The following is a 22038-nucleotide window of genomic DNA, read 5'->3' as shown; positions in this document are numbered from 1 at the left end:
GACCACATCCTGCACAGGTATCCCAAATTTGGAACTTTATTTATAAAATGACTCATACAGGGACATAGTCCTGAAAGACTTCAGCCTGACAGGGCAAAATCACTGGGCAGGGCACAGTGAGACTGCTGAGGGTGACTGGAGCTATTGCCAGGGGCTGCTTTGTGGATGCAGAGCCCCTTTCTGTGCTGCTTTAGGGACAAGCTCGTGTTCTTACACTGCTGAGTATATGCCAATGAATGCCACCATGCTATGTACAGACTTTGATAAGAACTTTTCCCCTAAATTAGATGGAGGAGATGAAAATGGCTTGGCAAAACAATGTGACCTCGGCAAGGATTCCCCGAGAGCTGGGGAGCAGCTCAAGTGTGGACACTCAGCGAATTATTCAAAGGGCTGCCTCCATTTCTCTGTTCTTTCCTTCCAGGTGAACTAAAATCCATACAGTGGGATAGTGGGACAATAATTTCTTCCCTTTGGTGCTATATTTAGATCATTCCCGCCAGCCACGGTGGGAGAAAGAGCCCAACAGTTCCCAGCAAGCACACAATGATGAACATCCAGAGGAAGATCCTGTCGATGACCATTGCAACGTACTTCCAGTCTTCCTTCACCTGGAACACAGAGGGGAGAGGCCAATTACTGACATTTACTGGAGATTAAGATTTATGAAAACTCTTAGAGCTTTACTCCAAAGTAGGATATTTTAATATAATTCCAGAGATAGGATGGGGAGGTCTCACTCACACTTAGGGGTCCTATAAAATGGCAAAGGTTTATTCATCAATCACCTGAGTGATCCTCTGACTGCATGTGAAGTCACAAATCCCTATGGATAGCACACCCCTGTGGATGATTAAGGCCATCTGCACACTCACTCTCCCATTCTCCATCAGCAACAGCTGTAACTGGATGTGTAAATGAGGCTGTGATTCAAGCTGGGGCAGTGGGGGTAAGAAATGACTTGTTTGCCCATGCTCATAAAAAGATTTGCTTACAGATTAACAAAGCCAAACTCTTCCTGTGCAGGGATTCACGGCTTTGGGTGAATAAGCAGTGAAAATGAACCAGCAAATAAAAGTACCCTCACCCTCCTTTATCCCCTTTTTTGCCTTGCTGTGGGAGGATTTTCCAGCAGTTCCTCTCTGGGGAGTTCTAGTACCATGAGGCAGAAATGGTAAATAACTGCTTCATTAAGAAACCATATACATATGAAAACCTCTTTTATTACATTGCTATTAGTAATTTCTTTCCCAGGAAGCGGCCTGATCAGGTGGTATAGTTCTATTTGATATGACTGTACCCATTATGATTTCCTACAATTTCCCACTTGGTGATTAATAGACCCGAGGGCTGAAATTAGGCATGCTGCCTTGCTCTTTGGGGAAAACATCCCAGCAGGAACCCACTCAAACCTCCCCAGTGGCTGTGAGTGGTGAAAGGAGACAGGGACAGCAAAGCTGCCAAAAATGCATTTTGGTAAAGGAAGCAATCCAGCTGTCAGTGAAATGCTTTTTGCAGCAGAGGATGTTTCCACAGGTACAGTGGTGTTGCTGAGCTCCTTGGCTCAGTGAGCAGCTTTGTGAGCTGGGAAATGAGGCACGCACTGGAAACCATATTATATTTTCTCTGAACAAAGCATTTTCAATTTCAGGAATATCTGAATGTTGTCAAAAGCATAAGAATGGGTTCAATGTTTTCATTAAATGGATAGATTTATTCCTTTTAAAACCAGCATTGACTACTGAACCAGCAGCCTTTACTACTGAACAGGCAGAGAACTCAACCATGTTCATCCTGCATCTTGTCATCTTCTTGGGAAAAATCATGGTATCTTATGATTGTACAGCCCTCTGCACAACCATCTGTAATTAGGGTAAGTTAAAAAAAAATATTGACCCTTAAAATCAAAAGGAATTCTCTCATCCCAAGATTGTATCATTACCTTGGGTTGTGAACTATAATTTATTCAAATTTATAAAATCATGTGGTAACAGGACAAGGGGCAATGGCTTTAAACTGAAATGTAGTATTTTAGATTAGAAATTAGGAAGAAATCCTTTACTGTGGGGGTGCTGAGGCCCTGGCACAGCTGCCCAGAGAAGCTGTGGCTGCCCCATCCATGGGAAGTTCAAGGGCAGGTTGGATGGGGCTCTGCTCATGGCAGGTGGAATGAGATGAGCCTTAAGGTCCCTTCCAACCCAAACCATTCTGTGACTCTACAGTTCTGTGATAAGAGTTCAGTGGATAACTCCCTTTTGCTGCACTTATTTTCTGACCTATTCATCACTTGCTGAGAGTATGAGTCTCTATGCTTAAAATCCCTCATGAAAAAAGCTTCTAAGCAAGCCCTGGATGATTGTTTTTATGGGATTCATGTTTTATGATGCAACCAATGTGTAAAGCAAATCTGAAATTTCCCATCTGATGTTCAGCTGGAAAGCTGGATTGAGTAAATAATGTCTCATTTTGGTGTAATAACTTTCTTTGAATATTTATGCTAGTAAATATAAGTGCTAGATCACACAAAGAAAAGAAACTCGATGAGTTTCTCTCTGAGAAAGAAGAGGAAAGTGGGGGATGAACAACTTGGACAGGAATTTGCTTTCTAATATAATGGTGTATACAGAAATACTGAGCCCATCCTGAAAATGATGGCTGGGAGTGCATCAGATATTTGTAAAATCAATATCCAGCTTCAGACTGAGAGCACAGAGGGTGAAATTGGAAATTACAGGGAGATAATAAAAGAAAAAAAAAAAAAAAGGATGAGGGAGAGAAAATGATCTGGATTTTTTGTTTTGTGTTCTGCCACCATTGCAGCATTTCCTCGTGGTCCAGCAGCCCAGGTGGAGTCTGATCCACAGACGTCTCTCTGACATCCATGCAGCTGCCAACATCTGCCACCACAGCTCCTGACCTCTATTTTGATTAGTTTTTAAGAAGCTCACTCGAAATTATTTTTGGGAAACAATCAGGGGAAGAACCAGCTGACTCCCCCACTCCCAAACTCCTGAAAAGTGGGAATCTGCAGCTCAGCCCTGGTCCAGCTCCTTGTTGGTCTGAGCCTCAGGATTTGAGTGGAGGATTGAGGTGCCTTGGTGACATCTGATGCCCAGGACCTGGAGTCTGCAACACAGATTAGAGCAGTCCCAGGCGGTTTTATTGTACTTTGTTAAAAATAACCCTGTGAGATTATCCTGTTTCCTGCCCCTCAGCTTTATTCCTTCCCATTTTATTTTTAAATGTCTTCATATCAGAGCATTCCAGAGATGCACACAGCCATGGACAGAACGACTTCCCAGATGGTGCTGGTGCTGTCTGGTTATTTTGGCTGATGTGTGACATGGAACTTTTTTTGCCTTTCAGTCTGTAATTAATTCCTAATGGCATTTCCATCTTATGCTGGGCAATTCCACCGTGTGTTTTCCCCAGTGCCCCATTGTGCCTGTATTGTTTGCAGATATCCTTCTGTAACAAACAACTGCCTCTTGCATTTCCCATTTTCTCTTCACTGGAGCACTTAATTAAATGAGCTATTTACTTTTAATTTAGAAGCACTGCCCCTGTGGCAATGGAGCTTTAGAGAAAAAATAAAGAGACAGGAACTTAAAAGAAGCTCTGTTCTCCTTCTGGGAAGGTGAATGTCTCTGGAAATATTGCCCACAAGACAGCAAGATGTGTCTCAGTAGCTGCATCAGAGGTGCCTGCTGATAGATTTATTGAAGACTTCCATGAAGAAATGCCACAATTTGATTTTAAGATGAAAGCAAATTTCTGAGTACTGATTTTTTTCCCCAATAAATTCTCATTTTATTAGATCAGTTCTGCTCCTCACAGTATATTTCAGTTCCAGAAGATCATTTTCCTTCTTCTTTTTCATTTCCACTGGGAGAAAAAAAATTGTGCTTTCCTACTTTACGTTACTTGGGTCCAGAGAGAGAAAACAGTGCAGCCCCACAGTGGAGTCAGCATTATGCCCTCTATCTGAAAACTCAATCTCTGCCTTCTGTGCCAACCACAGCTGCTGTGGAACAGTGGAGAAAGGTCACCCCAAATCCCCGGGGGAGCCCACAAAGCTGCCCACAGCTCATTGCTGGATGTTTTCCCGGTGCCTCTCCTCACAGCCTGGGCTGGCAGGAGCTTGGGTCAGAGACCAAAGGCTCAAAGCTGCTCCTTTTCTTCTGCTTTTGATGTTTAGTACTGTAAATAGCTTTCTCCTCAGGATGATCACTTAATTTTAAGAGGGAAGAGCAGCAGAAGGTATCAGAAGAAAATCTGTGGCTTTTGAAGACTGCTTCATTAAAAAAATTAAGAGGAAGGAACCCAAAATATTAATTGAGTCCAATCTTTTTAACACCAACCAGCTCAGCAGGCAGAATAATTTGAAATGGGAAGTATTATTGGTGTAATATTTTTTCATTTGCACCATGGGGAAAAAATTGAGCTAAACTCAACTGACATCCAAGGGTTTACTTGTGATTGTTGCCAGAGGGAGAGAGCAGACTTTAATTCCTGCACTCCTAATGTGCTTCTGAAGTGCTTTACCCTGGCAAGGAGTTTTGGACTGGCAACTAATGAAGATGAGGATTCACAACCCATCTCTGCCACAGATTGGTTCTGTGACCTTGAATAGAAAGTTTGTGTTTTGGCTGTAACTCCTTGACATAAGGAATTAACAGTTCCTTCCTCAAAGGGATGCTGTGAAGTGAAATCCATTGAAGAACAGAGGCCTTTAACTATCATATCAAAGAGTATAGAAATGGACTGTAGTATTTAAGCTTTTCTTGCTGGTGCTCAGTGCTGTGAAAGATGCAAATAAAAGACACTCTCTATGCACAGGAAATCTTGTATAAACACGCTATGACTTGCACTGATTCTAAATCTTAAGAAATTTAAACTGTAGACAAAGCTAAAAAGCACCTTTTGCACATGGATCTGCCCGGGAAAAGGTAGATAAGACTTTTCTTTAATAAGATGACTAACTTCAGGTTATCTTGTGCCTCCTTTCATTATGGACATAATTACTAGCAAACAATATCCACAGTCCTGCAGGAAAGAGCTACAAGAGCTGTGAAAGGATGTGGCATTTGTTATCCATGCATCAGTGTCTCCATGAAAAGAAATCCTTTCAGCCTCTACTCCTTTTATTTCTAGCCATATTTACCCCCACAGAATAAGCAGGAGATTTGTTCCCCCACCTCCCTGCACAAAGCCAACTGCTCCAGTGGAAGTCCACAAATGAGGAATCACATCACAATACATGAGCAGAGCTGAAGAGACCCTGCAGTACCCCCACACTACTACCGCTTCCCACAGCCTGCTTGGGCAATTTGCTTTCCTGGGCTCCACAGTCACAGTCAGTGATTAATAAAAAGCAGAGAGTGTGAATTCCCCATTTGTCAGAGGTTTAAATAAGAAATGTCTCTGTACCTGTGAGATGGCTGCATTTTGGGTCTCTCACAAACCAAGCTGCTTCTTTGCTGCCTAACAACAACTTCGCTCCTATTTTCTGCTGGAGAATCCACTGTTCTAGAGCAGCCCTGAGCATGACCTGGTTGTGCTGCCCCCTTGGCCCTCATTTCCAAGACCCCAAGGACATCTCCAGCTGTGCCTACAGTGGCCAAAACCCCCACTAGAGGTATGGCTGAGCCTGCCTCAACACACACACTCCGCACAGCTCAAGGCTTGCTGCGGCTCCCTTAGCAGCTCATTTCTGACTTCCTGAAGGAGAGCAAGCTCTGCTGGAATACTCACCGAGAAATCCGCGTCCTCTGCCCGCAGGTGGTCTGCGATGTAGTGAACCCCTTCCACTGCCAGCTTCAGGGCTGGGGACATCAGCACCAGGTGCTGCTCTTTGGTGCCGTGGCTCTTGCTCCCCTGGGCTGCTGTGCCAGCCATCACGCCCCTTTTGCACTTACACTTGCACTGAGGGGGCTTGTGCTGGGGCTGCTCCCCGTTGAGGTGGCACCGCTGGGATGCTGGAGAACCACTGGAGTGGCCATTGGTCTGGGAAGAGTCCTCTTGCAGGTAGCAATACTGGATGCTCCGGGACCTGCAACGGATTGTCCCCTCCTCCTCTGCCTTGCTGGGGCTGTACATCTGCTGGACACTGAGTGACCTGCCTTTCAAAATAGAGGTGGCCTGGGTGTTGCTCAGGGGGTGGCAGGAGGGCTGTGGAGAGGAACAGGTCACCTGTACGGGCTCTGGGTGCAGCACAGAGTACTGCCCAGAGGGGGACTTGCAGATGGGCTGAGGCTTGGCTGGCTCCTCGAGGTGGGCGCAGAAGGAGGAGGTGGGTGATGGCTCATTGCTCTGGGGGCTGGGGGAGGATGAGGTAGTGAAGTTGGGTTCCACGTCCATCTCGGACCAAAGCCTCGGTGCATTGGTTATTTTGTGCATGGACTCAATGAGCTTCTTGCAATTGTCCTTCACTGTGGAGGGACGTTTCATGAAAAGGATCCGTGGAACTACGTCAAGGAAGACCCTCCTCACCCAGTCCGGCATGGTGTGGGTGCGGGGGGAGCGGTGGTGCACGTTGAGCACGAAGACAGTGATGATGATAGACAAGGTAACGAATATCATGGTGAAGAGGAGGTACTCCCCAATCAGAGGGATGACCAAGGAGGTGGAGGGGATGATCTCCGTGATGAGCAGCAGGAAGACAGTGAGGGACAGCAGCACGGAGATGCACAGGGTTATCTTCTCTCCACACTCAGAGGGCAGGTAAAAGACCAGGACGGTCAGGCAGGAGATCAGCAGGCAGGGGATGATCAGGTTGATGGTGTAGAACAGCGGCAGCCTCCGGATAATGAAGGAATAAGTTATATCAGGGTAGATCTCTGTGCAGCACTCGTATTTCTTGCTGTTGTAATTGCCCACAGCGTTGATGATGACCCACTCCCCACTCTCCCAGTAGTCCAGCTGGTCCACATGGCTGTGCATGCTCACCAAGTCTATCTTGGCTTTGTCGTAGGTCCAGGAGCCAAACTTCATCGTGCAGTTTTGCTGGTCAAAGGGGAAGAAGGTGACATCGATGCTGCAGGAGCTTTTATAGATAGCAGGGGGCATCCATTTAATTCTCCCGTCATAGAAGAGATGAGCCTTGGTCAGGTGGGTGACTGCAAAGTCGCCATCAGCACTGGGGACAGATGGAAGACAAAAAAAAGGCTCAGACTTCTCTAGAACATGTCAACTCTGTTAAGGAAATAGGATATTTAGTGCCTGGCTTCCAAATTACCTGAGAGATGCAAGAGGCACATCATGTCCAAACACTGGATTCATCTACTCTGTCCAGTGGATTTTGAGCTCTTGGCTTACACAAGCCCTGGAATTCATGCACATGTCAGCCTTCCCCTGGCATAAGTCAGTTCCTTGATGTGATTGTACACAGGTTTTCCCCAAAGGTGTCCCAGATGTGCTCTGGAATGGGTTGAGTTTGTTTTAGAAGTGGGAGGAAGTACTATCAGATAGTGTAGCTGTGGGCTTGGCAGGATTATTTGTGACAGCTGCTAAAAATGAAAGGGTGTTGGGTAATCACCCAGTATTTTATGTGAAAAACAGCAAGAACATCCTATTAGTAGGAGTAATGAACATTAATCTTTTGATTTCCCAGTTGGGAAGAGAATTGGCTTTTGTGGTGTCTTCTCACAGGAACCCTCAGCTGGGGGTTATCAGACAAACAGATAACAGCTCAGGAGTTTGTATTGGAATTGTATGAATAACTTGTATTTTCCAGACTTTTGGAGGAAAAACCCAAGTTACAAACAGCAGCACTGCCAGACAAAGGACAGGCTGTGCAGGGGAAGAGAGCTTCTGCTAAAAACTTGAGATGAATTATTCAGGCTGATACAGATAGAAAGCTCTCTGCTCCTGCCCAGTGCTTCTGGCTGAAGCCAGCCCAGCCTGCAGTTCCCAAAATCCCTGGGCCCTGCTCTGCTGCTTCAGTGCCCAGATGTGCCCTGACAGCAGCCACACAGTGACAGGGGCACTCCTCCTCCCTACCAGCAGCAAGATCTTCAACACACGGGTGATCCAGCAGGGCTCCTCAAGCTGCAGAAGACACAGGAACTTTCTGAGTTAACTTCTTTAGGAGACCATTCATTTATAAGCAAAATTGGAAAAAAAAAAAAAAGGACTTTTTGGTAGTTTCATAGAATCATGGAATGATTTGGGTTGCAAAGGATCTCAAAGACAACCTGATTTCAACTCCCTGCCATGGAAGTTTCTTTTTTTTTTTCCTTTCCACCAGACCAGATTGCACCAATCCCCATCCAATCTGGCCAGGAACAATTCCAGAGATGAGACAGCCACAGCTTCTCTGGGCAGACTGTGCCAGGGCCTCACAACTCACATATTTCCACTTGCCCTGTGGAACATCCTAAAAATGAAATTGGTGTAGTATTGGGAAATAGTGGCAGGATATGGCACTTGCTGAGCAGCCTTGGCTAATGTGGTTTCTGGGCAGAGATGGAAATGTCCCCAGGCCTCAGGATCACAGCCCAGATGTCCTTGAGACAATTTTCTAGGTTGCTTGAACTAATGGAAAAATAAATTCAGAATTCTTGTGTGGTGGAGAACCAGGTTTTACTAAACTCTTCTTTGTTCTTTGTGTTCTTTGGGGCAGATTTTGGGCTAATCAAAAGAACACAAAATATTTAAAACACTTTAAAATAGAGTGGAAGCTACATACAAGACTCTCACAAAGGGATTAAGACAAAATCAGCACGGTCATCTACTCCGAAGCAAACAAACCTGGGCCATTGTACAATCCATCCAGCTCCTGTCTTACCTCTTCTTTCTTAAATCTAATTTACACTCCAGAACATATGATTTGGATGAAAACCACCTTTTTTTTTTCTCCTGGGTTTTGCCAGGAGCATAGTAAAGCCAGATTGAGAAGTGAAATGTGCACAGCAAGTGACAGTCCAGCGCTTTCTGTTCTTGGTTGTTTTCTTTTTAAATCTCAATAGGAATATGGAATCCAATTCTGCATTTAATGATATCTCTGAGGCATGATTAAATCGCTCATTAATGGAGCAATATTTTTAATTGGATCTTATTAGAGAAAAGGGATTATGAGAATCCACTATGAGTGTTTCCCTTCTTAGGCAGAGCAGCGTGTAAGTGGCTGGATAAACAACACAGGTGTGCATTTTTCTTTTGAAAACTCTTGGGAACAAACATGCTAAACTTTCTAAAATTGCATCCAGAAATGATAATAATTCATGTAACTCTGTTTCATTCCCAGATATGCCTTCCCTGGCAGTTTTACAGTCACCACACTCCTCCTCTGCAAGCGTAGATGGAACCACTGTGATGCTGTAGATCTTGTGTGTCATTTGTTTCTGTAAATTATCTGCTTTTTAATGAGGAACATTTTTTTAAAATTATTTTTAATTGCTCGCCTAACAAACCCAACTTCATCCTGGGTCCTCTTTGGCTCACATGTTTTTACAAATAATACTGGCACTGCCTTCCAGGCTGGATTTTGCCTGCAGTGATATGGCAGGAGTGAAACCAGCTGCAGAAAATCTCCTTGGATTTAGTCAGTTATTGACTCTGAGGAGCCATAAAACACCCTGGAAAGCTCCAGCCTCACCAACCTACCAGGACTGTGAAGGAACTCCTGACTTTACTGAGTATGTTTGTATTTCTCATTGCAGTTCAATGCAGAGGAATTTGTAAGCAGGGTAAATCAGCCATGCTGTGTACATAGAATACATCCCAGCCAGCCACATCATGCAAAGGCAGTATTCCCACTTGTCTCATCCTTCATGCATCCATATATTTTTGCCTCTTTCCCCAAGATTTACACCCACACTGGACCTTTAAGCATATGTTTAGTGGATTGGAAGCTGTGCCTGCTGGCACCCTGCCCATGCAGGGAGCCTGAAGAGATTCTCCCTCCCCTCCTGCATGAGACTTTGATTCTGCTCCTCTCCACATCAGAGAGGGAGCAAACAAGGTCATCTGGCTGTTGAGTGCTTTCCAAAGTCTTTCTCCAATCTCCAAGGGATGAAGGTGAGATAACCAACTGCACAGTCTGCAGTTGGGAGACTGGGGAAACCCTGTGTTCTTTTGGACAGCTTTGCTGTGGGAAAACCCATTCCTGTTCCTACAGCCCTGCCTGCACCACGTGAATACTGCCTTAGACAGGAAGGTGGGAGACCTGATGAAGTGGGACAGAGAAAATCTGCAGGCATTCCTTTAGAGCAGTAGCACGTTCTCATCTCACTCAGTGGAGATCACTCTGTTGTGACAGTTGTCATGAAAATCCATTTGGAAGAAGGCGTGAGTGCAAGGCAAACATCACAAGAGCTGGAGAATTCAGACAGTCAGGCTCTCATGGTTACTCTGACCTGACAGTTTTAAAAATATGTCAGTGATAAAGAACTAGAGCTCTTATATTTTTATGTCAAACACAGCACACCAAGAAAGTGCACACCAAGAAAGAGAGAAGACGATAACTTATTTTTTTTCAAAAAATAAAAAGGCTGCTGTGTCCTGCAGCCTTTGATTTCTCATTTCGAGAAGAAAGGCTGCTCTACTAAATCTCCTAAGTTTATAAGGGTTTAAGGATGGCATTGTTTTACTGACATCTACCAGCCATGTTCTACTAAAAAGCTCTGCTGACAGAGAATTTTTATTTTCTTTTGCCACTTTCTATTTTCCTGCAGTTGAGAGATACACAATCTCACAAAATTAAGTGTTTTCAGAGTGCATGTAAATGAGGCACACATTTATTTTAATTTCTGATGATGCAATTTAAATCCAAACAGACCTTTAAAAGCCTGAAAATTTTCTATACACATATATGGATAGAGTAGAATGTCCTCACTCAAAGCATTTTTCATCAAAGAGCAGTAACAAAGAAAAAAATGTAGTATTAGGAGCCTGCACCCTTTTGGTGCACATTACAGAGCTGCTTCTGGAATATTCAGATTAAAATTCTCTTCAAAGGGAAACCAGAAAATATTTACTGGAAAATAGATACTGTTTTGTGCTACCAAATAACTCAAATGCACTGCTTGGAAGGCGTCTCTGGAACTGTCTCCTGCCCAAAACTCCCTGCTCAAAGCAGGTCAGCTCCAAGAGGATCAGGACCTTACCTAGTTGGGTTCTAAATACCTCCAGGATCTTGGCAACTTGGGTACAAAACTTCCTGGGTGCCCAGGGGAGATGTGTGTGCCCTGATGGGACTTCCCTCAGTCACATCCCAGCTTTTGCTTGATTTGGGTGTTTAGAAACCAGCAGTAACTAATGATATTTTGATTGCTGCTCAGCAAAACAGGCACCATTCTCAGCAAAGGCTGTGCTAGGCCGATGGAATGAGCACAGGTGTCTCAGGAGGCTCTGACTCTGCTGGATTGGTGCAGTTTGCTCCAATTCTCCCCTTTGCCAAGGATCCTTGCCAGCACTTTGAAGGCAGAGCTCCTGCTCTGTCCTTAGAATGGTAGGAGCAGCCCTTGGGTGTGAACAGAGCAGCAGCCCAGGAGAGGGATCCCTCTTTAGATTTCCTTCTATCAGCTCCTGCATTGCTGGGTAGAGCTTGGCAGCAAACCTCAAAGCATCTGAAGATGTCCCTCTCCAGAAAAACAACTACTGAGCCTGCCAGAAGAATCAGGAGAACTGAAGGGTGAATCTGTGATTTTTTTTTTCTTGGCCTATTATAATTATAGCTGGTGCAGAATGAGGAGATCTGTGCCAATGCACATAAAGAAAAATGTCAAGTATGTTTCCAATTTTAAAGGTTACGCTGGGGCATCTTTTGGTATTTCTCCTCCAAAGAGCTTTGGGATGAGTCATGAAACCAGTGTTACTCCATAAATCTAACTGGTTGCAGACATCACAGTATGGTTCACGAGAACAAGCTGCTACAGTACTTTTCAAAAAAACTCTTCGCTTTTCCATGATTTTCAAAAGGTGCCTGACAGATGATCTTCTTACCCAGTCCAGTAATCCCTTTGTGTCCATTTTATCACTGGATGAATTCCTCAAGATATTTCCTATGCGTAATTACAGAAATTTGTATTTTATTTTCCTTCACATCTGATCATGTCTTTTTTATTTCTTTGGTTTTTTGGTTTTTTTTTTTGGTAACTGTGGATTCTAAGGCAGGGATTACCTTCTGGAACAGTTAATCCCAGAAAATACCAAGAAAAGAGAAACTTCTGAATTCTCAATATTCCCAGTAGCTTCTTCCCAGGTTTTGCAATCACCAGGCTGGAGAAGACAAATGCTGTGATAATACCATGACTATCCAGCTGAAAACCAGCATAGGCTCAAGGATATGGGCTTGGATTGCCCTGGGCAGCCTTCAGCAGTTGGAGCACCTGGATGCAAACCTGTGCTTCCAGGGATTTTGTTGAACAAGTGACTCAACACAGTGGTGGAGAAGGAAAAAAAAAAAAAAAACCAAAATCAAAAAGCCCCACTACAAACAAAAAATGCAACCCCCAAGAGCTTATTCCCTCATTAGAGAAAAAAATACAATTCACTTTTTGTACTTCAAATATACAAAAAAAAACCCTAAAATGTGCTTCAAAGCCATTCATGAATGGAAAAACAAATCAATGCAGAGGATTAGAGAATTCATTTAGAAATGATTTGGTGGTGCCTGAAGAGCCTTTACAACCTCAGATAAGGAACAGCCTGGTTTTTTGGCAAAGAGGAGGCTTTGTCACTTCACTATGAGGAACTCATATTCCTCTGTTGTACATATGTTATGTCACATCCAGTAGAAACCATTTGCAGAGTCTTGGAACTTATCTCATCATGCCTGAAAATTCAGCAGCATATTAATTTCCCTGTAGGATATTAATTTCTTTTCATATTCCTTATGAATGTTGACAACTACATTTAGTCTCTAGGCCAAACCAGCTGAATTTACTGATTTAATTTGGGTCTCTAGAGTGAGAAAATGGAATGTTTTTTACAATAATGAGCCAAGATATAAGAGTAACCTCACAACAAAGGGTTAGGTTTCCTTTAAATATGTAAATCTGCAATCCATTGAAAATTTACCATTTCTGTAATATATAGCCCAAGATGAAAACAGAAGAGGTATTTGTATAATCTTTCCTAAAGGAGTCCATCCAACAGAAACACCATATTTCAATAATATTATAAGCAATAATTAGCTCACACTAAACAGCCTGAAGACAGCAAAAGGTCAGTGTGGCCTCTCACTCTCTTCCACCAAGGTTTCTTTGCACATTCTCTTGCTCTCAGAGACCCAGAATCATGTGCAGTGGTGTTAAACTCCCTCTAAATTGTACATATACGTGTGTAAAATATGAGATGGACTCCTTGTTAGCATCATTTCCAGCTGAGATGCCCACCAGGAGAAGGCCTGGCTGGGAATGCAGTTGGTGAAATCCTGTGCCAAAGAGCCTCACCTTGGTGTCCCCTCACTCTGAAGGTTTTGCCTTGCATTTGCCCTGCAATCCCTAAAATATGTGAAACCTGATGAAGATATTGGCTGCAGCTCCAGATGTGTTTGGCAGGAAGTTAGGTGGAAGAGAGGAGTGCATCTCAGGGCAGAAAACATTTTGCATAAGAACAAAGGGAAATACAGCAGTGAAGACACATGGAATTCATGGAAACCCACTGATGTCTAGTACCTAGCTGACATCCATGTTTAATTAATGGATAAAACAACCAATTAAAAATGCATGATAGACTCATGACAACCAACAGATGAATGCATGATCATTAATGCTAAGTATGGATCAAGGGAGGGAAGCAGCTTGGATTTGGGGAGCTGAGGCATGAGCTCTCCCTGTGTCAGCAGGCAGCAGGTCCCAGGACAGTCAGATTTGCCACTGCAAGTCAGAGCAGTAGGGTGGGCAGGACTGAAACTCTCACTGCCCAGAAGAGGTTGAGAAGGACATTCTGGAGCAGCTGCTGTGGCCAGGAGATCAGACCCCTGGAGTCCCTGTAGAGACTCAAGTGACAGCAACAGTGAACTACAACAACGGGGCAGAGGGGCAGAGCGTGTGAGGGGCAGGAGCCAAAGGCTGCCCAGCTCAAGGTCTGGGTGTCCTGGACATCTGGAGGATGTCTTCAGCATGAAACCCCAAAATGTCCAGAGACCTAAAGGATACCAAGGTCTCGTGGAGTCTTCCTCATGCGTGGAAGTGGTCAAGGCAAGGTTGAGCAGGGCTTTGAGCATCCTGGTCTAGTGGAAAGTGTCCCTGCCACTGGGATGAGATCACATTTAAGATCTTGGTCATCCTGAACCATTCTGTCATTCTGTGATTCCTTATTTCCTGGCTCCTCCTTGCAAGGGCCAACCTCATCAACCGTGTTGAGCCAAGGGAGAGGAAGCAGAGGTGACATATCAGGTTCTTGTGCCAGAAGCTCCAGCAAAGGGATGGTTTGACACACAAAGGTCACGCAGGGATTGTGCCATGCCATTTCCTTTGGCACCATGGTCCACCACAACAACCACCAGAAGCTCCAAAAATAATAACCCTTGCCATTGTCATTAATGACAACGAGAATTACAAGGGCATTATTTTTTTCCTTCCAGTGGAAGCTGTGAACACCTTTCTTGGCTGCCAAGTGAGGCACTTTTGATGCAATACTCATGCTCAGAGTGTGTCCCTGGAGGGCAGGAAGGTCCAAGTGCCTCTGAATGAATCATTTCCATTGGGCTAATCTCTGAAAGGTGCTCAGTGAGGATGCAGTGATTTCCGAGAGGTTTGCAATCACTCCACACCACTGAGGATCCAGAATGAGCTAATGGAAAAGATAACAGCCCCTGCAGTCTCCAAAGCTCACAATCCCCTGGGCAGATTCCAGCTTCAGCCATTTATTTTGGTTTTTAAACAGAAGCAAAATTATATCAAGCTAGAACCAGGCAACTGTTTATTAAACCCAAGCCTGGCTGTTGCTGTGAGGGTTTTTGCTGAGTGTCAACCACATGCAAAGATGCTTTTCTTTGATGCCTGCAGCAAGTGTTTTCTCTGGGGCCTGTGCTAGGGTGGGGAACTGGGATATCTGACACCCTGGGAGACTGGAGAGCTGTGGTGGGGGCTCCATGGAGAAAACAGCCTTGGCACTTGGGCAGCATTTCTAAGAATATCAACAGGCTCCAAAGGAAAGAAAGAAACCCACAACCTACTCCCTAGGAAGTGTTCATACAAGAGACAGATTCCAAGCATCTGCAATGAGGAAAAAGTACCTATTTAGAAATCATTCCAGAATGGTATTTAGCTGACCTGAAACCCCTGTTTGTAGATGCACAAGCCTGACATGTTTCAGCATATTTTCCTTATTTAAGCTCCTCATCAGTAATTGGCTTTTCCAGTTGATGGTGATGAATTAGGGGAGAGCTCCTGGGTGAAATGAAATTGAAGAGGACTGAAAGCTCAAATCCAGCTTAATTGTGCATCTGACATGTGAAGAGAAAACAATACCTGGCATCCCCCAACAAAACTGGCTGCCCAGAGGAAGGATCATCAGGAGAGCAAAGCCCTTGTGATGAATGTCAGTCATGTCATTTAAGGCATGTTATAGAATCTACAGGAACTCCGACCACAGAGAACAAAATCAAGTGGAAACATTTTAACATCATTAACAGAGAAAATGTGCAAGGATGGGTTTGCCCTCTGGTCACAGTGCTCACACTCACTTGTTGTACAGGACAATGTCTGGCCTCCAGATGAGCTCCGAGGGGATTCGGATGGAGGTGACATTTTCATATTCCTGAGGATCCCAGCGCAGCTTGTAGTCGTGCCACTCCTGCCAAAAAATGAGGTGGTTACAAAGCTGGGAGTGTTCAGCAGAAAAACTGAAAAGAAACATGGAAAACCACATATCTGGGGACACCCACCTGTTTCACCCACACATTCGTGGTCATCATTTGATTTTTCTCATCCTGAAATGGAAGATCAGATATTGGTTACAGGAGCAGATTAAGGGGCCCAAAGAACCCTCTTAATTTCCCTTAATTGTATTTCATTTATGTAATTACAAATCACCTCTTCAATAAATGTAATTTCTGTCTTGGAAATCAAAAGCAGATGTTTCTGTCATTTGACATGGGACAGGGCACAGCTGTCTGATACCACTGAACAGCTGAGCCTGTACCTAAGCAATCCTGTGAGCAGATGGACTGGAATTTATTGGGATTTTACTCAGTGCTGATGGATTCAGTCTGGGAGGATGATACCAGGTAGAGGAAAAAGCTCCCCAGCCTGCCTTTGACCTGAGCACTGGAGGGGAGTGATAGATATATAAACCCTAACTCACACACGTGTGGTGGATTCCAGCTTCATCTGCAAGGGTGTTCTCCTGTGACACATCACCCATGGACACAGCTCTGGAAACAAGAGGCTTAGCAGCATTTCTCCTACCTACATGAGCTTGTGGCACTATGGATTAGGTTTTCTGAATAAACCCCAGCTGCTCTGCTGACATGGAATTCTTGGGCAGCCTGGTGTATTTCCATCCATGGGTAGACTTTCTGTGCACAAATAGTAGGACTGTAGATACATATTTAAATAATGTCAGGCATTTATAATGCTGGCAGCACTGCAGTAGAGTTAATTACTGTTTGCTGCTTGCCTTTTGTGCCTTCTGTAAGTAACTCAGATGAATTATGTGGGGCAGAGCCTAGTGCTGGTCTGACTGAAGTGTCCCACCAGAGCTCAGGGTTTATTTGTGTGGGGTTTTTTATCTCTTGCCTTGGTTGGCACCAAACCCAGCTCAGTTGGTAGGGCTCAGCTGACAGCAAACTGCTCATCATTAACCTTGCTCTTGTGGCAGTTCAGGATTGATTGTGAACATTAAAACCCAGGAAGTTTGGGGGGAGCTCTGCCTCCTCCTCCCTGAGCCTCCTCATTGCTGTTGTGGCACCAGATGTAAAACTGGAGCAGAGATTCTCTGGGGTTAGGGACCAGAAGCACAAGGAGGAAGGAGGAATACAAAAACACTCCGGTGAGAAACAAAGGGAGAGAAAACATCCAGCTGCTTCTCTGCTGGTGAAAGATGGAGATAAAGACTGCCACGACCTGGACCAATCTTTGAGGACCTGCTTCCCTTACCACTTTGCAATTTAAGCACCTGAGGGTCTCCACAACACGGGGGCATCCCAGTGTAGCAGGTGCTGCCTTTTCCTGGAATTCTCCTCCCTGGAACCACCCTTGGTGGAAGTTTCTGCCCATCACCACACCATCCTCCTGACGCGAGTGAAGCACAGCTCCAGTCCCTCGGGATTATCTGAGAGGGGTTTGCAAGGTGATAATGAGCAAGTTCCTCCTCAGCTGGATGCTCCTCAGGGAGCAAGCCCAGAGGGCAGCAGTGACCCCACAGCCATGGGGGTGTTGCACTGCCTGGCCCCTTCTCTCAAGGTGAGCACAGCACGTGAGGTCCTGCAGACACACAGGCACAGGAGTCCAAATGTGTCTCTCAGTGGCTGCTCCTGGACATGTATTTGACCTCTCCCCCCTTATTCCTGGTCTCAGAAAGCCCTCAGCAATTCAGGGTGAGGTAAGGACATGCAGGAATGTCGAGTTCCCCATTGATTTCTCTTCCCCTGCCCCCAGCTTTTGTCAGCAGGAGCTGGGGTTTGAATACAGCTCTGATTTCCTTTTCAGACTCCTTGTCTTGGGAGCTGAGCATTGTGTCTAACAATTGCAGCAGGGTTTGCACCAAAACTGTCACTGTCGGGAAGGGGGAGAGGAGCTGAAGAGCCACAGTGGTGGCAGGAGTGTGACCAGTCACAGACTGGAGCAGCAGGGGTGAGAGCTCTCCTCCAGCCATGCCCACAGGTCCCAGCACAGCTCTGCCTGTGAGCTGCACTTCTAACCACTGACATGGTTTTAAGAAGATTAATTTTTCTGAAGTAAACTGGGGAAGCTCTGCAGAGCAGGTGTATCGATCCCCCCTCTTCCACAATTCAGCAGCTGCATAATGGAAAGTCTCTCTCATGCCTCCACAGTCACTAATGTCTTATCTTTAGTCTTATCAATTATTCAGATGAGAACCATGCAACTTCAACATTAGCAACTGCAAACAGCCCTGGATCCCTCAGGCTGACATAAGAGTGAGGAGGGGAAGGGGAGACCATTGCTGTGCTGCAAAGCTGGAAGTGGATGGCTTCTGCACGAGGAGATGAGACTCTCCAGCAACTGGTGTCTTTGATTCCCCACCTCCTGAACCATCTCAGCTGCTTCCTTTTCATCTAAAAATCTGATTTCAAAATATAAAACTGTGTGGCGAGTCATCTATTGGGATTGTCCCACACCAGTAATGTCTTTAGGTTGCATTATTCTTTCCATTGTCACAGGAGTCACAGGAATCACAGAATGGTTTGTATTGGAAGAGGCTTCAAAGCTCATCCAGTCCCAACCCTCTCCAACACCTTCCACTATACCAGGCTGATTAAAGACTCATCCAGCCTGGCCTTGAACACTTCCAGGGCTAAGGCAACACCACCCCTTTCATTCTGCCACATGACTACAGTAAAAAATAACAGGGAGTCCCATCTTCTGAAAAATAAGGAGTTTTGACAAGATGGCCTTTAAAGGCCCCTTCCAACCCCAACGATTTTATGAAAGCCAGCCCAATACCTGCTCAAAGAATGTGCAGCTGCAGGGACACTGCCCTAGGAAATGCCACATGCAAATTAGGGACACGAAGGAGAAAAACGCAGGAGCAACATCTGCACAAGCTCTAAAGCCTGTGAGTGTGCCTGGCATCTGCAGCCCTGCAGGGACCTCCTTTGTCCAACACTTGACCCCAACACACTGTGCCAGAATAATCCCATAAATACTGTTTCAATGCACATCAATCTATGTGCAGACCACTCTGTTTTGTACAGGGCATGTGCAGTTTGCATGTGTGACTTCTGTCTGAGCAAACACTCAGAATTTCCTTGTTAATATCTGCCAGATTAGCTAAAAACCATGAAAACTTTCATTTGCAGAAACCTCTTCAGGCAATCTCTCTTCCCAGGGTGTGCAAAGCACTGTCCTTATTAGCTTGTGTAAATGAGTGTTAATGATCATGGCTCAAATTCCAAATTAGGAATTTGATTTATTGTTTTGCCAGAATTCTCTGGCATTTATGCCAGCGGCGCCACTGCCCTGCTGTGATCACTCCCATGGGTTTTGATAGGGAATTTGGGATTTTGCCTGTAGTAAATGAAGAGTAAAGGATCTACTTTGATGGCCACCGTGTTCCACCAGGTGCATCTGCATGATTGCTGTTCTCTGCTGAGGGCAGAGCCTTCCCAACCCAACCCTGGATCAGCCAGTAAAGCCCACACGCACCAGGAGCCTCTCCCTTGGCCCAGCCTGGTTAATTTTGGCCTTTGTTGCACAAAGAGGCTGCACTTACGACATCGATGAGCTGGGCGATGGACAGGCCGAAGCGGACGAGGACCACGTCCGAGATGTTGGCTACGGGACGGGACCACTTGTTATAACCAGAGAAGAGTTTCTTCAGGAGCCTCTCCTCTGCGTGGGCTCGGGTCTCCACGTGGCCAAAGGCTGTGGGGAAGGAATGAAACACCTGCAGGTCCATGGGCTGGCACAGCTGGAGCCTTCTCCAGAGGGAAACTCCAGCAAACCACAGCTTGGGGACACACAGGAGGGTGATGCTACTCAGGTGATTTGTCTCCCCTCTACCCCCAGCACTGCCAGTATTCCTCTCTCACTATTACAGAGCAGGATTGGTCTGAACAAAGTGGGGGCACCAATAATATAGTATAGAAAACACTTCATGAGCCATTCTTCCCTGAATCTAGTCTAATTTTTATGGCCACTTTGTGGTGGCAAGTTTCTAACACTGGAGTCTGCAAGCAGGGAAGAGGGATGCTAGAGGGGCAAGCTGAAAAGGAAAAACAACCTCCAGCTGAGAGATAGGGATTTTGGATCAGATTTACACATAAAAACTGGCATTACATCTATCAGAAAAAAAAAAAGGCAGACTGAAATTCAGTTCTTTAACTTGCTTAGTGGATATTTCACAAAAACAATGGGACAAGGAAGAGGATGGTGGAGAGCACAAGTTGGATAACGAGATCCCAGTTTTGCTCAGGCATAACTTTAAAAGTTGGAGGCTGCAAGGAGCAGCCCTGACCCCGCACGTAGGCTCCAGGAGCTGTCAGAAGTGCCTGGCTGTTGTTAAAAATTAAAGCCACGTTTCATCCAGAGGCTGTCGGAGGAGCTGCGCTCCTGTGCCGGCGGTACCAGACAGAGGGGAGAGGGAGCCGGGGGCTGTCCCCACGTCCCTCGTGGAATATGGCTTCTACTTAGTCTTTAGCTGCCCTGGATTATACAAAGGGAAGCATTAGCTGAGCGCTGGCTGTGCTCTCCCCAGCCGGAGCTGTAGCCCCGAGACACATTAACACACTTTACCCAGGGAAGAAAAGCCCAGGCTAGAAGCAGGATGCTGAGCCCCCGTCTGGATTCTCCCTCCTGTCCCCTTCCCACAGCGGCTTTAACCCTTTCTCCATCAAATCAGACAAGGAGCAGAAAATAAAGGCAAAGCGCTGCTCAGCAGAGGCTGGTGCTCAGGGGACCAGAAATGCTGGGGCAGAAGGGTGGAGGAGTCAGGGAAATTCCCTGGTGACAGGGGATGGTCTCCGCAGCGTGTCTTTGAGAGGGAGAAGGGAGGAAAGAGCTAAAGAGCAGAGCAAGGGGAGAAGAGCTTTCTCAAACTTACCGGGGAAAATGCTGGCACACAGCAGGAGGAGGAGGTTTCCCTTAGGCACGAGAAATCCCATCGTGGAGCAGAGCTTCAGTGTGCAGAGTCTCCCGTCAGGGCAACTTTTCCGCTCTGAGTCTCTGGATCCTCCAGGTTCATTCCCCTAAACTCCTTTCGCTCTCTCTCCCTCTGGGAAGGGATAGCAGCTGGTGTTTTGGTTTTGTTTTGTTGTTTTGTTGTTTGTTTTTTTTTTTCTTCTCTCTTCCGAGTGATCTCCAGCTCTTCCTCCTCGAAGGATGCTCTTTGCTGGGACGCTGCTGCTCGTTTACTCACAAGCGATGTGCCAGGGCTGCCGAGAGCTCCTGTGAGAGCCCGGGGTGCCCAGTCCTCCTGGGCTCTCCTGCTGCTCCTCTCCCCTTCCCTGCGGGGCTCTTGGCTGCTGGTTTGTTTGCTGCTGCTGCTTTCAGCCTTCCCCCAGCCCTTGGGGCAGCCTTTGCTCGGGTTTTGCTGCTCATGGGCCACCGATGATGCCTCTGGAGCAGAGAGCGAGCAGAGCGTGTTTGTATATTTAATGTAGTCAGACCTGCCCACCTCCTGCCTAGGAGGAGGAGGAGGAGGAGGAGGAGAGAATCCCTGTGCTCCAGCAAACAGGCTGCAGGGAGGAAAACTTTTGCAAGAGAAATAAAGGGGGAGATCAGAGCCCAGCTGCAGCCAGAGGTGCATATGGGGCCAGCTGGGATCTTTATAGCACCGGAAGCCCAAACAGTTCTTAATTAACGAAAGCTGTCTCTTTAATCTCGTCCAACTGCTTTTCAAAATCACTCCAGTGTAATTAGACTGAGATATTTCTGGCGTGGGCACGTATCTTTGCTGTCAATAATTACTGGGGTGATGAACCTGCCCAGGAGGACAGGGCTCTGCTGTGCTTGGTGCTGTACAGACATGTAGTACAAATACAAATATTAGTGTCTGCCCACGGGCAATATTGCAAACCAGGGGTGGGACTGAGACAAGGTCACTTGGATTTATCTATATGTTTGAATGTACCTTAAATACATCACAAAAAACTCTACCGGAGTCTTGCAAATTTGGTGGAGGAAAGGATAACTCCTTGTGTGAGCAAGGAATTATTACTCCAGCCCTTCATCTCATATCCTTGATTCCTTGCATGGGAGACATGGAGTGGAACTCTCCCCATTTCATTTCAAAACTAGCTTTGATATTAACACAATTACTTCCACACGGATAGCAAATGGATTTAATTTTCAGGCAGGGGTAATGTTGTCAGCTGCAAAATTAATCAGAGTCTGTTCTAATAATATTAGCCACATATTTCATGTATAATACTTTCCCTACTCCCAAAGCATCTCAAATATCTCC

At 45.6% G+C, this 22038-nt stretch overlaps 1 protein-coding gene across 1 annotated transcript; it reads right to left on the bottom strand.

Moving 5' to 3' along the window:
• Positions 1 to 20: 20 nt before the first annotated feature.
• On the bottom strand, positions 21 to 20908 carry CHRNA4 (cholinergic receptor nicotinic alpha 4 subunit). Its single transcript, XM_068207922.1, has 6 exons — positions 20677 to 20908; positions 19348 to 19499; positions 15839 to 15883; positions 15638 to 15747; positions 5755 to 7138; positions 21 to 611 (listed from the first exon to the last, which is right to left on the bottom strand). Exons 1-6 carry the CDS (start codon positions 20735 to 20737, stop codon positions 486 to 488), a joined length of 1878 nt encoding a protein of 625 aa, XP_068064023.1. The 5' UTR covers positions 20738 to 20908; the 3' UTR covers positions 21 to 485.
• Positions 20909 to 22038: the final 1130 nt, after the last annotated feature.

The sequence above is a fragment of the Anomalospiza imberbis genome, chromosome 17 (assembly GCF_031753505.1).
Source record: "Anomalospiza imberbis isolate Cuckoo-Finch-1a 21T00152 chromosome 17, ASM3175350v1, whole genome shotgun sequence".
Lineage (NCBI taxonomy): Eukaryota > Metazoa > Chordata > Aves > Passeriformes > Viduidae > Anomalospiza > Anomalospiza imberbis.
Note: the sequence above shows the minus strand (reverse complement) of the source record. Positions and strands in the feature narration are given on the sequence as shown.

What these genes read in the sequence shown, in the direction of transcription:
- CHRNA4 (XM_068207922.1), bottom strand. Translation starts at nt 20,737, where the DNA reads ATGGGATTTCTCGTGCCTAAGGGAAACCTCCTCCTCCTGCTGTGTGCC. An exon ending in TCGCCCAGCTCATCGATGTC is followed by an intron (nt 15,884 to 19,347) that starts GTAAGTGCAGCC and finishes CTTCCATTTCAG; the next exon opens with GATGAGAAAAATCAAATGAT. An exon ending in CAGAGGACGCGGATTTCTCG is followed by an intron (nt 612 to 5,754) that starts GTGAGTATTCCA and finishes TCTGTGTTCCAG; the next exon opens with GTGAAGGAAGACTGGAAGTA.